This window comes from Anser brachyrhynchus (assembly GCF_964034855.1).
Source record: "Anser brachyrhynchus genome assembly, chromosome: 1".
NCBI classification, from domain to species: domain Eukaryota; kingdom Metazoa; phylum Chordata; class Aves; order Anseriformes; family Anatidae; genus Anser; species Anser brachyrhynchus.
Window position 1 is genome coordinate 31,962,658 of NC_137694.1, and position 15,686 is coordinate 31,978,343.

The 15,686-nt window shown below is 35.8% G+C and overlaps 1 protein-coding gene across 1 annotated transcript in view; it reads right to left on the bottom strand.

The window, feature by feature from the left end:
- Window positions 1-536: 536 nt before the first annotated feature.
- YAF2 (YY1 associated factor 2) overlaps window positions 537-15,686 on the bottom strand; it is a 35,300-nt gene continuing 20,150 nt past the window's right edge. Inside the window, exons 3-4 of the mRNA XM_080574583.1 lie at window positions 12,044-12,196; window positions 537-9,022 (exon numbers count right to left, since the gene is read on the bottom strand). Of these exons, the coding sequence (XP_080430709.1) occupies window positions 8,785-9,022; window positions 12,044-12,196 (391 nt within the window). The 3' untranslated portion in view covers window positions 537-8,784. The remainder of the gene's footprint in view (window positions 9,023-12,043; window positions 12,197-15,686) is intronic.

Here is a 15,686-nt window from a genome sequence, read left to right on the forward strand (position 1 = left end):
CTGGGGAAGACATTTAAATGTGTGTCACTACTCTGGGCTCCAAACACATCTACTTAATGCTCATCTGAAACTAATTGTATGTTCATCAAAATTGCGAAATAACTATAGAATTGTTCATTTTTAAACAACTCCATTGCCACTGATTGGGCAGCATTTATTCTGGAAAACTATCCTGCTGTTTCTTTCTTTCTATCCTCTTCCCCTCAGCTTTCAGAATTTCAGCTCATTTAATAATGTCTTTGAACTGGAGTCAGGAAGAGGTCAGTTTGAGGCAGTGTCTCAATGGGTTACTATATGTGCACTTTGGCTGAATGCATTGTATTGCCGTCCTTATTTAAATGAGCGTTTAACTGGAATTGAACATAGTTTACCAGACAGGAAATTGTAGCATCTCATGATGAAGGCTGTATTTTCTGTCTGCTGCATAGAGACCTTTTAAGTGTAAACCAATATAATGGTTACATATGGCTTAGAGTACCTGTAGCATTGTTGTAACAAAATTATATATATTAAAAAAATTACAAGCACACACAACCTTTTGTTCACAGAGATGTTTATTTTTGTCTTCAATGTTCGTAGGGAATACGATTTCACTACAAAAGTGTCTCAGAGAAACTCCATTCAAAATCTAGGCTTAAGAATGAAGGGAAAATATACTTTCAGCTGTACCAGTCCTGAGCAAAGTTTAAATAAAAAAAAAAAAAAAGTCCTCTAGAGATAGGAAGCAGCACCAATAAAACCAGAGGTCCTCTTACTGATATCTGCTCATGCCTTCTTTCCTGTTTGAGAATTGGCAAAAACTTAGGTGGGAAGAATTACTTTATTAGAACGTGGACCTAAGATTCACAGTCCCAATCTCTCACCAAATGCATTCTGTTACAGTCAGAGCTCAGGGCCTCAATTTTACTTTCCATTAAGTAGTCAGGACTGCTAACAGCAAGACTGTTGCCCCCATGGTGTAACATTCTACCTTACTTAAACTGGTAAATAAATATTTATTTAATATACTTATTTTAATAAATATTTATTTCCTAATCAAGTTCCTGAAAAGTTACATTGTTCTTAGAAGTATACTATTCATATGCAGTTATAAAACTTCCGATAACATCAGGTCTCAAAAGAATTCAAGTGGCTTACATTCTGTCTTGTTCTTTCAATGAAAGGATTTCAAGCCATTGGTAATACTCAGTACTCTGTTGGTTTATCCAGGACATTCAAATTCAATCTGACAAAGTAAAATACTTCTAAGAGTCAGAACAGAAAAGGCACTTACTCGTTTTGGGGAAGACACCTGGCAGGTAAAATTTTTATTTTCAAAATAACAAGCCCTTTTTCTGACAATGAAACCCTTAAAAATTATTGTTAGATAAACCCAATGAATAAAACCAACTTCTGTATTCCTTCCCAAGAAAGGTAGTGCTACCCTTGACTGGGATATTGAGAAGTGTGAAAGCATCCAAAAATACTCAGAAGTTTGATTCACTTCTGTGATATTCCAGCAGGCTATCACAGCTGACATTAAAAAAAAATATATATCCTCCAAAGATTTTATGTTTTACAAATTGAAAGCCTCAGAAATTTCTGGACTGCTTCTTACTAGGTACTTGTATGAGCAAGAAAATTAAGATTCTAGTGTTATAACCAGGAACATTGCCTTAGTTACAACCGACAACCTGTGACTCCATCCAGAGGAGTAAATCTCTTATGAAACTTCCTTTCAATTGAATCATTGCCTCATTGATGCTCTGTATAAGGCACTTAGTAAATTTTAAGAGCATCTGATGGTGCTGTTGGTAATTTTGATTTGTCTGTGAGGTTGCCCTATTAATGCTTGAAGATTAACTGGATAAGGTGTGGAATAATCACTGAAAACAGCCATATGAACTACAGGCCACAAAACTCTTTCCAGAAGCTACAGGTATTCTCATCTGGGTTCTTACTCCCTTTTCAGCATAAAGTTATCCTTTTTCTAGTTGTCCAGGAATCAGAGCCTCTAAAACTGGATTGTATCTAAACATACAAGAGGAAGCTCTTTTGTTCCAGATCAGCTCTTTAACCAGAACTACTGCCCTTTCAATACACGACCTGTACCCAAGAGGGAAATGTTCATAGTATTTAATATGAAATTTACCAAAAAAAAAAAACGTACATCTGTCTTTTGGCCAAAAGTCACTGAACCAACGGTTATCAAGAACTATACAGCAAAACGCACCTATAAGAAGTGTGAGATACTGCCTATTTCCAACACCGTACACAGAGAAGGGAACTCTACTCAAGAAAAAGCCATCGTGCAGTGGGTCTTCTAGATATTATTCTGAAAATAAATTTTCTTTGTTCTTTTTTCCTCTTATCCTCTTTTGTTGGACTGGGGATTTTTGAAGTTGGTTTACATATGAGAAACAGAAGCTCCCTACTCAGAATTTTTGCAGGAAATGTAGTCCTCAGCATCTGTGCATGCTCTTCCTTCGATCTCTTTCTCCAGCCAGCACCAAGCATATTTTCTTGTACCTCGTAAAAAAAGACCTTTCAGATGTAGTTACCTGGCAGTGTTACATCTCCACCAGCTGGAAAGCATTTTACTTATTCTTCTGCATTTGGAAGCCTTACAACAGTAGAATCAGACCCTTTGCAGGATTACGGGCGTGAAGACCAGTAATTGGCATCCCAGAATGCAGCTACCTCAGCCAGAATACTTGAATGGTACAGGACTCGTATAAGTAAGTCTGTTCAGCAAGAATCTCTCCGGTAATTCAATTATGCAAAAACACAGACAACTGAAAAAATTGATAGATGACCTCCAAGCTCCACGTATCGCTGGTCTTACAAACACCAAGATACAGCGGGAGAACTCGGAATAGCACTCACATTCCTACTTACAAAAGCAGGCATAATACAGTATTGCAAACTTACTGCAGCCACTTACACTATAGATGTACTTCAAAAACATCTATAGGAGGAATCAAAATTCTGTTTCCTTTAGAGGTGGGACTAGAGAGACTCAAATACATGTAGCCTTAAGAGATTTCCCTCGCTTAGATTAACTCACAGCTGAAGGCTGTTACAGTAAGAGATGATCAGTCAGATGGCAGATTTTTTTGCTTAGAGATCTGTGCCATCAAGAACTGGACTTGGCATTGAAGCATTTCGATTTACTCTCTGAAAAGAAGTATCAGCTTGAAATAGAATATTTCATGCTCAGGGATGGTAGTTATGTATTAGATGCATATAAATCCCAAATCAGACCTCTGTATTCCCAAAGTGGGTATTCAGAAAGTAGAAACTTGCTTAACTAACTGATGCTAAGTGGCTGATCAACTCCATCCTTTCCTAGTGCCCGTGACTGCCTTTGAACCAAAAGAATTTGCCACCTGTAGAACCCACTGAGCTTGGGAAAGGGGTAGAAAGCCAGACTCCTTTAGCACTGGGTATGGGTATTTTGTTCATGAGTACACTTTTGCTCCTCCACACAAGAGGAATATTAAGATCATATGCTTAACAGGTTATGCAAAAAATAGATTAGTATGCTCTTTTCCTCAGTCATCTTCTCAGTATCTCCAATGTAAATTAGAGCCTTATTGGTCTACAGCAACATTTCTTAAGATTTTAAGTTTACGGGAGCGTGTTCAGTTTGCATGCACTTTGACTAAGATCAATACTTATATGAAGAGAACAGTGTAATTAAAGATGTATCAGGCAACTTTTCCAAGTGGTCTAGATCTTGACAACATATTCCTGAAGGATGTCTTGCTCAGATACTCCTACCTCCATCAAGATACGCTCTCGACAGAATAAATAGCATCTTGGAACTATTCTTTAAATTATTATTACCAGAACAGTATCTTTTCTGGTGGTCATTTTCTTCTTAAACATAGGCAAAAATGAGTGATTATTGTCTTTTACAAACCCTAAATGACACAGCAATCTATTGTGACTATTCTTAGTAATACTCACTCGAGCTATCAAATACACATCTGCCCTTCATCTTCCATGCTTAACACCTTAAAAGTAAAACTCAAGCTTCCTGTGCACAGTAAACTGTCTGCTCTTACAGTTCTGAGTCAATGAACAGAGCAAGTTATTTCAGATGGCTTTTATCAGTATCTCATAATAAAAGGGGCAAGATTAAGATGGAAAACATCTTCTGAGGGATTAAGTATTATCCAACGGTGGTTCATTTGAATTATTTTTCACCTACACAGTTAAACAGAAACTGTAAACAGCTCCTGCATTAATAAGACTCTAGGATCTGTAGCTAATCTGTTTGGTGCATTTTCTTTCATTGTTTGAAACCAATGGCATACTTTATGTACAGAGGAGTACGCCTGAACTCCTAGGCTTTGTACATCGGCATATCACAATCTTCCTGCACCATGTCTTCAGAAAGTCACTTTCTGTTGGATAGTACCATTTACTAGCAGGAGTACAGCCAAGCTTTGATGTTGCACTATTTACTCCATTCATTTCCATCTAGACAGGACATTGCAGTAATTTCTGAAAAATATTGATATGTGATGAACTTGTGGAGTACATTTTAATACTTAAATCCTGTAAATTCTTATTAAAACATTGATTTTTCTTTAGATGTCAAAACTAAGCTCAATATCCGATTGTTGTCTCAGACAAATCTCTTAAATCTCTTTCTCCTCTGGTTAGAATTTTGACAGTACAAAAGAAAACCAGCTGACCTCTCCTCAGTTCGACTGATTTTATGGTACAACTTTTTGCTCATTTGTGAGGTTACACCCCTTCAAACCGAGCCTGCTTTGACATAAATCGGGGAAGAATTTCAGGTAAGAAAAATCTTCAAAACTCAAACAGTATTCCAGCACACCCATATCTTAACATTAAGATAGAAGAACATGTTTGCAAAATATCATATTTGACTGGTCCACTAGCCAAAAACAGCATTAACTTTTTATCTTATCTATCTTATTCCTGAGTTAGCACAGGACAAATTTACAAGCATAGCACTTGCTACTGCTGGAGGAGAAACTCAATTAAGTTGCACCTCCTCTTCCGTATTGTTTCTGACATTTGAAGGGAAGTATAACCAGACTCTGCGTAATAGGCAGCAGAGTCAACTTAAAGGCATGTGACAGAGAAAAACATGCAGATACAGTTAAAGAACCCTGGATATACAAAGAAGTACATAATAGATAGTTCCATGCCAAATTCCTCCTGTATAACAAAAGAATCGTCAATCAGCATAATGTGGGAAACTGTCAGGCTTTGGAGACAGGAGAGAGAAAAATTAAAGAACCAAAGATGCAGATTCATACAGGTGTCAAGTCTACAAGACTTGCACGACCACTCTAAAGAACTGCTGGAAATAAATTATAAGCATTCTGTCCTACATGGCTACCTAAAAATGTGCTATCCATAATATTAAAAAATTAAAGTGCTCAAATTACAAAGCCCAAACATTTTCTGCAATTTTACAATCTGCCACAAAACATGAGCTATCTAGAGAAATATGTATTAGTTTAAAACGTTAAGTCATAGCCCTGATTTTGAGACTTCTAAGATCAAGAAATTTAAGTTTTAGAGGTTTTGTTTATTTGTTTGTTTTTACTATCACTGCTGTTAGAATCAAGATTTTATATGGCATACTTTAACTTGCTACTAAGTAGAACAACTTTTGCTTATTTCCAATATGCAAACTTAATTGCAGAAGAAATCAAAAGATCACAGTCTACAACTGTGCATCTTTTCTATATACCACCTACAGTTAGTGGTAAAGTTAGGAAGGTAAAAGACTGAATTGTCACATACTTTATCAGTGAATTAGTTATAGGTCATTTTCCCCATTTCCTTCCCCTTTTCCTTTCTGAAGCTAGATGATCAGCACATAAGGGAACTAATTTACATGGAACACTATCACGCTTGCCTTTGTTGGGTCACCATTTCATGAGCAACCCAAAATGTATGGCTATTCTAGACTGGTGCATATATAGAATTTGACAAATAACAATTCTTATGGAGAGAACAGTCACAGATTAAAATAGCTAATCAAAACACATTACAACATTAAATTTTCACTTTTTATAAATGGAGTAAAGATGCTTTTAAATATATTTACAGTTAGAAAAAGGACTTAGGATTACTACTACACGTTGAAATTATTTAGAAATTATGACAGTGAAGTTCATTTAAATTAGAACATTATGAACAGAGTCAAATTGCCATATTCTGCTTAGAATTTGTCCACTCTGCTGTCGCTATTGTCACATCCCTTTAATCACAAACAGACAAAAATTATCTTCACTTTGTTTAATGCCAAAATAGGCACCACTGCAATGTAAACACTAGCTATGTAGTATTTCAGTTAGAACCACCACAGCTCAAATTTTAGATCCTAGCTGTCTTGCATTGCATCTATTATATCTGTGGTTAGGAATTGCTTTTCTACATCTTATTCCATAAAGAACAGTGGTTTCCATAAGACTTTTTTTTTTGCATTCTTTTTGACAATAACTATACTTGTACCATATTTTTGAGATAATTCTCTAGAGACAGCTGAATCATAGTAAAATCCCCTCCATCCTCCTTCCCTTCCAAACCAAATGGCTACTTATTTCTGAAGATACAAAGAGACCTCTTGTTGGCAGTGCTGGGTGGTTTATTCACATAAAGTTAAATGAAAATAAGTTTCCCATTTAGTGAACTACTGGTAATAGATTATTATTTGTCTGCAAGGAATACTGAAATGTGTTAGCATTCGTTACATTTTAAATTAGAAACACATTTCATGAAACATCTTGCAATGAGATTCTATCATTAAACTGCTTACTTTAAACAGTTTCAGCTCTCTTGTAATCCATTACATCAGTATATTCTGCAAATAGTCCCACCTAAAAATAAAACATAAAAAAATAAAGTTGAGAAGCATGTACTTTTCTTCTAAAAACTAGTGTATGTTATTCAGAACACCAGCCCAGTCCCCAAAACATTTAAGAACCTTAAAATGCATTGTTTTTACAGATACTAAGATTTGGCCAAGTAATTGCAATGAACAGACATCCTATTTAGTAAGATAAAGCAGAATACATAATAAACAGGTCAGTAGTTATCCATCTGAAATAGCCTATAATTAACATTCGATGTCTAAAAAGTTTAAACAGCAACACCAAGGAATGAGGTATGTATGTTCTCAGATATCACATCAGACTTTCATTTTATGCAACTAACTGTATTTCACAACTAGCATCTTACAAAATAGAACAGTACTGTTGTGCCTGTAGAAGTACTGCATTAAAAACAGAAAAATACATTACTACAAGAAACCACCAAACACCACAACTGTCAGGGGCTACAAAAATCCATTGCTTTAGCTGTTACAAAGATGTGCCACATGTTGGTAATAATTTAGGGCTGGATTCAAGAAGGTCCATCCAATTTTTACATGGGCTTAAAAATATATATTTTGAAATAAAAAGAAAAGAATCACGGGAGTGTAAGTGGACTACCTCACTAGAAGGAGCTAAATGCTAAATGGACTTCTGTACTGAACCTGAATCTATAATTTAAATCTATAGATGGATTGGATGCGTGTGTATCAAAACACTTATTGGCTGTAAACAAAAATGCAAAAATCTGTATTCACAAAAATATTTTATTGGTAATTTTACATAATACCAGATGGGATTGTAGATAGTTCTGCTCTGCATCAGTATATTGCTAAGTGCGTAAATGTTGACAGTTTATGCCATAAAGTAGGATACTGAGGCTTTTTTATATGATTTATGACATAATATTCTCTAATAGGCCAAATCAAAAGAAGTTGATTCAAAATAAAAAAAATAAAAAGTATTATTTCCTTATTCTTGTGCAACATCTGATATTTCTGTAATGAAATGGTAACTGACTGTATGACACTAGGTAAATTTGGGGCAAGGAAACAGCACTAAGCAGAAATGAGAACTGCACTTCAGTTATTTTTAAAGCTTTTCCAAACTTTCATGCTTCCAAATGTTAGTTTTTGCCAAATGCTTAGTTATCTGAGGTTCAATATTTGTTACACAACATAGAAAACCAGTGTACAATGACAATGTAGTACTTCACCTGAATTGTAAAGTTAACCAATTGATGTTTAGAATGTGTTTTCTATTTTGCTTGTAAACATTACAATAAGTGTTTTAAGTGTGAAAAAATATTGGTAAAACCATCAACATAATTCATTAACAGTAATCTAGTAAAATGTGTCAAACATTGGCAAAAATTCATACAAATGTTTTATTTAATAACATTTTTCCTATTTAACCACACCAAGTACCAGCAGGTGTTTTTTAAGAAGATAATTATTATGAAAATTCTGTTGCAGCAATAGTTGATTAAGTTGATCTTTGACTTGCATACATATAACTATGTTTCACAATTCTCAAATAATACATATTTAGGCAGCTTGAACTATGTTATAAAAATTTAAATTCAGTACATGCCAATAGTAGAGACTCCAAGAGTTGTTAGAATTCACTAAACTAAAAGTGAAAATGGACTTACCAATAACACTGCATATGAACATTCAAACCACATTTTCATGGCACCTTTACACATGAAGATTAAAAAGTTGGTCTGAAAATGCTTCGTAAGCATTTTTAGATTGCATTTAAATGATTTCTACCACTGCACTTTTTTTTCTTCTTTTTAAACTGCATAAATTATGTTCCAGTAAACATACCAATTGTGCATGGATAATCTGTCATGAAAATGTGGTAACAGGTGGCAGAAGTTATGTATTTGCATGTTTTAAAGAGAAGAGACTAAAGAAACTGGAGGAAATAAACTTTAATGAGATTCTCCATTCAGCGATGAAGCTTCTCCTCTGGGTGAAGATGACCTGGACATTCCCCTCTCTGTGTTGTCAGAGCTAGAACCACTCTGACTGTGTTGATCTGCAGAAGCAGCGCTAGAAGCAGGTGGTGACTTAGTTTTCTCCTTAAAGTCTGTAATTATGACCGTCAAATCTCCAACGGTAACTTCCAAATGCTGAGCACTACTTCGATCCACATTTTTCAATCGTGGCCTAAATAAAGCAAATAACGATATTAAAAAAACACATAGCATCTCATTATCTTGTCTATCTCACACTTTTTCAGAGCTTTGTAGAATATGCATGTAACATCAGCATAATACTGCTTTGTGGGACAGGTAATACACAAGATGACAAAGTGCCACAAGTGTTTATGCTAGAGCATTTCCTGGTTTTACTTTAAAATAGGTGAAAATAACACATTACCTTTGCCACCTTCTGCTAAGATTATAAAATAATCTTATACAAAATACGGTAATTGTTTATAACTGCACAATAACACAAATGTGTTACACGTGGAGTTTTGTGTTTTGTTTTTTTTTTTCTAATTACATGTTTCACTATTTTGGCTATAAAAAGTTATCAATCTTATCTAGAGAAGGATGCATCTCTGCAGCAGCTTTAAGCAACGATTCTAGGTAGAGAATGGTGTTCAGTAATGAAGATGTCAGCGTACGAAAACCTTATCTGTGCCTTTTGAATTCAACAACAGTTTCAGCTACAAAATTCTGCATTCCAGAAGTGTTAACGTGCAGCAGGTATATTTCATTTAAAAATCTCACTGAGACTGCCAGTATATTATTTGAACTGGCCTTTGTGTTCACAGAATAATTCTGATATCCCTGGCACATGCTGTGATTTAAAATATGCACAGAGCTCAGTAATCACACAGCATTGATAGGTTAAGTCTCTTCATCTATTCTTTCAATTGTGTGATTTTTCACAACATAAAGAACCATAAAAGAACAGTTTGACTTATGTTCTGACATCATATTTTTGCTAGTGATGAGCATGAAGTACTTTCAATTTACTATTTTCCTTTGACAACCCTGGGAAACAGTCACGAGGCAGCTGAATTTATACAAGCGGTTATGAACAGCAGAGCTATATGCATTTAACTGACTCCACAGCTTTCACCAGCTCAAGCTGCAATAAAATAAATTAATATGACATCACGTTAGCAGGTGTGCTAACAGCAAAGTCCTAACCTTTACCCTATCATCTAACTTTGTTTGAAGTAGAATTGGTTCCCAGTCACTTCAACTGAAACACCTCGTGCCTTTCCTCCACTAGACAGAGGATTTGACATCTTGTTCCCCTGAGGCTGAAGTAGTGTGATGGAAGAATCTAAAAGAACTGAAAAATCTGCTGCTCTCTAACATGGGAACAGTGCGAAAAAATTCAGCATTACCAACCTGCATATGTGACATGCCTGAAGCTTATTAATCATATTTAGTGTGTATTCAGATTTTACGATAGTTTCCAGCAAGTTTTCAAGCAAAGAGAAAGGGATATCACTTTCCCAAAAGGATATTGAAGAAATATGCTTAGACTAATCAAGCATTCTTAATTTGTTATCCTATCTAGTGAATTAATTGTGAAAAACAGAACCGCGTGAAGTGTTCAAGTATTATTTCCAGTAGCCATTCTTAATGCGAATCTCAATACTGATATTTCATTCCAAGACTTTTATTTTAGTTATTTTTTTTAAATGTTCTCTCTTTTTCCCTACCTTCCTTGTGTTCTAATGTACTATTGCAATTCAAGCATCTGTATTTCAATTTATAACATTTAATTAGCTTCATTAAAAATTACTATTTTAACTTCAGATACTTCATAATCAAAGTACTTCAGCTGTATGTGGTAAGCTAATAAATTTAAGTATTGGGAAAAGAAAAAAAAATAAAAGAAATGCATTCTTCCTGTTGGAACGTCTTAAGCCTCCTTAATCCTAACCATAACTATCCTAAAGACTGTTCTCTCTCGACTCACAATCTCTCCCTGCTTCTCATCCTGATGATCCTATTTCAGGCACAAGAGAAGCATCTGCTACTTCTCTGCATAACTAATCCCAAAGGATCTTTCTTGGCTGGACTACTTTGGAATGCTTCCAAAAAAATAAAAAATAAAAATCAATAGTTCCTCCTACTTTTGATTAGACTACATGTCTTGTATACTGCCAAGCTTTCTGGCACCACATTCTTGCTGCAGTAACATTATGCTTAGGCTGTGATGATTTGGGGGCTAAATTTACTGCTTTTGTTTTCCACTTTGCACCTTTCTCCTGCTCTTACAGGAAAAGCAATGATTTTTACAACTGCTTGTCTGTACTGTAATGTTTCATGTTCTCCGTTCCAAGAGTCCATCTTCAGCATCCCAGATGTAGCATAGGGATTTTTATCACTTGGTAGCATACGCACCTTACTCAGTCACATTAATTTATACCCCAGTTGAGTCTTTCTTTGAGTCTTTAAGTGTGGGAGACAGTGAGATTTGGCCAACCTCTTTTCAGTGGTCTCTGGGGACAGGACAAGGGGCAATGGCCACAAAATGGAGCACAGGAAGTTCCGCACCAATATGCGAAAGAACTTCTTCACAGTGAGGGTGACGGAGCACTGGAACAGGCTGCCCAGAGAGGTTGTGGAGTCTCCTTCTCTGGAGGTATTCAAGGCCCGTCTGGACGCCTACCTGGGCAGCCTGCTCTAGGAAACCTGCTTTGGCAGGGGTGTTGGACCCAATGATCTCTTGAGGTCCCTTCCAACCCCTACAATTCTTTCAAAAATTTCTTCCAATTCTGTAAGGAAGCAATAACAATGTTCCCTTCCCACTTTTCTGTAATCTGGTACTGGTTCTTTCTATCCCTCCCTCCCTTCCCACTTAATTTTTCTGCATGAAATCTAGTCACTCTGGTCCCCTCTTTTTTCCAGATCCTAGGATCATGTTTTGCATACCTAGTTTTGTATGGTGTGAAAAAGACACCTGAAACCCTTAATACCCAACTCTTTCTCTCTACATTCAACTGGTCTCCATCTTCTGGTTAAAATTACTAACTGCAAGTTTTCTTTGCATTTAATAGGCATCCTAAAACAATGAAACTTCAATGTAAATATTTAGCCTTATTGTCCAAAAGAGTTTGCCACAGCACTTATAAAGCAGTAAAATCACAGATCATCTTTGTATTTTCTTTTTTAATTATGTTTTACCAACACTGCAAAAAGTTTCTTAAATTTTTACCTGGTTTTCTTATGACTGTTCTTTTTGCTAGTTGTTTCCTTTTCACTTTTTTCCTTTTCTACTTTGTCTTTCTTCTCTTTCTTTGATTGCGCAGGGGGCATGAATTGCTGAGGAACCTGTTGTGCAACCAGCTGAGAGACTGGTCGAGGTTTCCTGTGTGCACAGATATATAAATGTATATAAACATAACGCTTGGAATTTACAACAACTGTCTCAAACTTTCTACACTGCAGTTATTAACATTAATATTCACTATAAAAAGAAATACTGCTAAAACTTATGTAGCTGCTAATACTTCATTTACATAGCACATCAAAATTAAACCCATTATAGCCTTTTGATTCACTTATTTGCATTGTCGACAAAGGAGATGATCATTTTAAAGTATTTAGAGACAAGACTTCGCAGTGTGCCCTCTTCTCCTTACTGTTATATCCAGACAGAGACTCCAAAGCGTGAAGCTTTCAGAGGGAATACTTCATCATCCTCTCCCAGTCCCCTTGAGTGATGAAGGGGTCTGTTTCGAGCCTACTGCAGAACAAGATGACCTTTCAGGTATGAGAGCTAAAGCCACTGTTGGCATTACAGAATAAAACTTGAGTGTTTCGGCTCAAACAAATTCACCGAAGGCAATGACAAATCTTGTTAAGCTGTATATTGTTTTTATCGAGTTCTTCACAAAAGAAAGTATATATACTTCAGTTAACAGCAGTACGATGTAGCTGTCAGAACATATATACCCTGAAAGCTGGCAACAGAAGCTTCCAACCACATTCCATCACAATGCACAGCACAGGTTTCTTTTCCAAATTCTGATGCAAACCAAAAACCAAGGGAGAAAAGGAGCAGCAGTATGATGCTCCTGGAAGCTTAATAATGCTGCAAGTAATTTTGAAATTCTCTCATTTTTACTGTATTTTCTAATAGAATAGGAGAACTCTAACGTGAAATGAAACACTTTTACTCTGTCCAATACTAATGTATTTCTTTATTTTGAGGTTTTGTAATTAAGAAATTTCCAGTCATGACACACAAAAATAAAGGTTCTGTAATTCTATGAAGATTTTAAAGATGCAAATTTCTACTCCAAAATAAATGTTTACCCTGCAAAGCTCTTGGATTTTGTTAGTTGTGTTGTAGCTTTGTTTGTTTGTTTTTAAATAGAAAAAGCACTAATTATATACACTGTCATACTCTAAAAATACAAAGCAGTTACTAAATCTACAGAAGCTATCAGCTGTTACGCACATGTATTGACCCCAACCCACAAGATCACCTTACTGGCACTTCTTGCTTAGGCGAAGTACTGAGTGAAATAGCAAAAGCAAAAAAATCAAGGGAGCTGCCATTAGCAATTTATATTTTCAGTAATGATTGCAGTAGTTCGAGTTAGAGAGAAAGCCAAGTTACAAGAGTGCACAAAGTGCAGGAAAGGCAGTTGATACAAGACATTTGAGATTTCATGAGTCTTCACAGCAAGTTCTTAATGAATCAAGGCAAAAATAAAACCTACGAGAAATGTAAGCACGTAAGAATTTTGGGGTAAAAACTAAATGACCAAATACCCACTCATGAACTGAGCCCACGCTAACTCACAGACAGAAAAAGATCAACAACGGATTAGTGAAAACTACCCAGTTTATATCAGCTAGCAAATGTATGAGCACATGCTTTTCGGGTGAGCACAGCAAGTAGTACCTCGGAAAACACACAAAAGATTGAGTGCAAAATCACTGAAATGACTCAATGGACTATAAAAATTGTTTACATGAACAGAATACACAGAACGTTGTTTAGAAAACTTGCCGCAGAACTGTTTCAAGCGCTTGTCATAGCAGTTCTTAACAAGACAGGAAGAAACCAAGGTGTAATTGATGCACAAGCTTATCATTTTGGGTAGAAAATATTTCTGATATATAAACAAAACTCATCACCTATCTCGAATGGAAGACTGCTCCAGGAGACAGGGTTATGTGAGTTAATATTTCTAGTGACAGCCAGGTGACAATCCCACCATTGCTACACAGTGACCTGACAGAATAATCTGATGTATTACTTATGAAGTAAGGCAGCAGTGAATTTCTACACACAGAATTAATTATTGCGCTGGGTTGTGGACAACACCATAATCATGGAAATTTAGTAAGGAGGTAGAAAAAAAAAATCAAACAACCATTTTACAAATTCTCACTTTGCAACAATTTCAATTCCAGAGGGCAAACTAGAATATTTCTGTTAGAGCACAGCTGGGAAATTAAGCTTAGAACTAAGTCCTAGGTTTATAACACTGTTTATCTAGTGTCCAATACCATAAAATGAAATAGGAGAAAAAAGGAAAAAAAAAAAAAAAAGAAAAAAAAAAAGGATCTTTGCCACAAGGAACAGAAGTTGGTTAAGACAAAAAGACCACAAGAAAAAAGCCTGGAGAATAATGTTTGGAAAGATGCACTAAAAATAAATCAAAAGGTTCTACGTGGTTCTGCTGTGACAACGAATTCCACTGAGTTATTATACTCATCCTGATTAAACATCCATCTTCCCTCTGTTTACTTGAGACATAGTTTTGGCCCAACTCTTTGCATCTCTCTCTCGCGGAAGCACATCCATATTGAGGGTATTACTTTGCCCTAAGAATGTTAAAGTTCCTCACCTGTCAAATGTACATTTAATTTGATGTCAGTTATCTCCGAAGTTGTGTATCAGTTACGTCTGTGTTCTATAATTTGTTAACTACTTTGTTATTTCCAGATTTCTTAAATAAGGTGTTCAACATTTTTGTTTAAAACATAAAATAAAATAAAATAAAAAATAGAAACAACAACAAAATCAAATTCACATCTCAGCAATGATTTAGTCATTCACATGTTCCTTTTTTTCCCCTCAGGGACTCAACAAGGGGCTACTGAACTGCAAGCCAGCAGTTGGCAAGGCACACAGGCTTCAGAAGGTAACTTCACTCATGAAGTTTTAAACCGATGGAATTGTTTGTGATTTAGTGGTAGCTGGAGCATGTCATTCAAACATGAGGGAACTTATACAGAGAAAGGGTTTCTTGCAGAAAGATAAACATAAGAAAAACTATTCCTGTAACAGGAAATTGATTTTGATAATTTGCCAAAATACGTCTATTTAAACTACCGGATTTCAAAAACTGTTAAGAGTCCTTGTAAAAGGCTGCTATAGAGTAAATACAGATAACGTTAACGTTGACTATTAAACTACCAATATACTTATGGTAGTTTGCTTTTTGAGCATATGCAAGAGCACCTGAGCTAACAGGTGAAGCAGCTCTGTAAACTTCTGCATTACGATTACAATGGTTGTTGCCTCCCACTAGGAGTGGCTTTACAACTGAACAAGCCAGAGCTACAGGGAGAAATGTTCATAAATACAATATGTATCGCCTGTTCACATACATGGTCGGCCACTCGAAACTTTGCATTTTTATTTACTGGTTTCACTTCAGTTGTCTTAACAGGAACACCATACAGAAGAAGCATACAAAATGCTATCATTTCTTTCCAACAGGGAAAGAACTTTAAGGTTTATGTGCTGAACACTGCAACAAAAACTGATTTACTGAGCTTCCAAGAAGCTGCTAAACATCACAGCTTCAAATACTCTGCATCTCTTCCTCCAACCC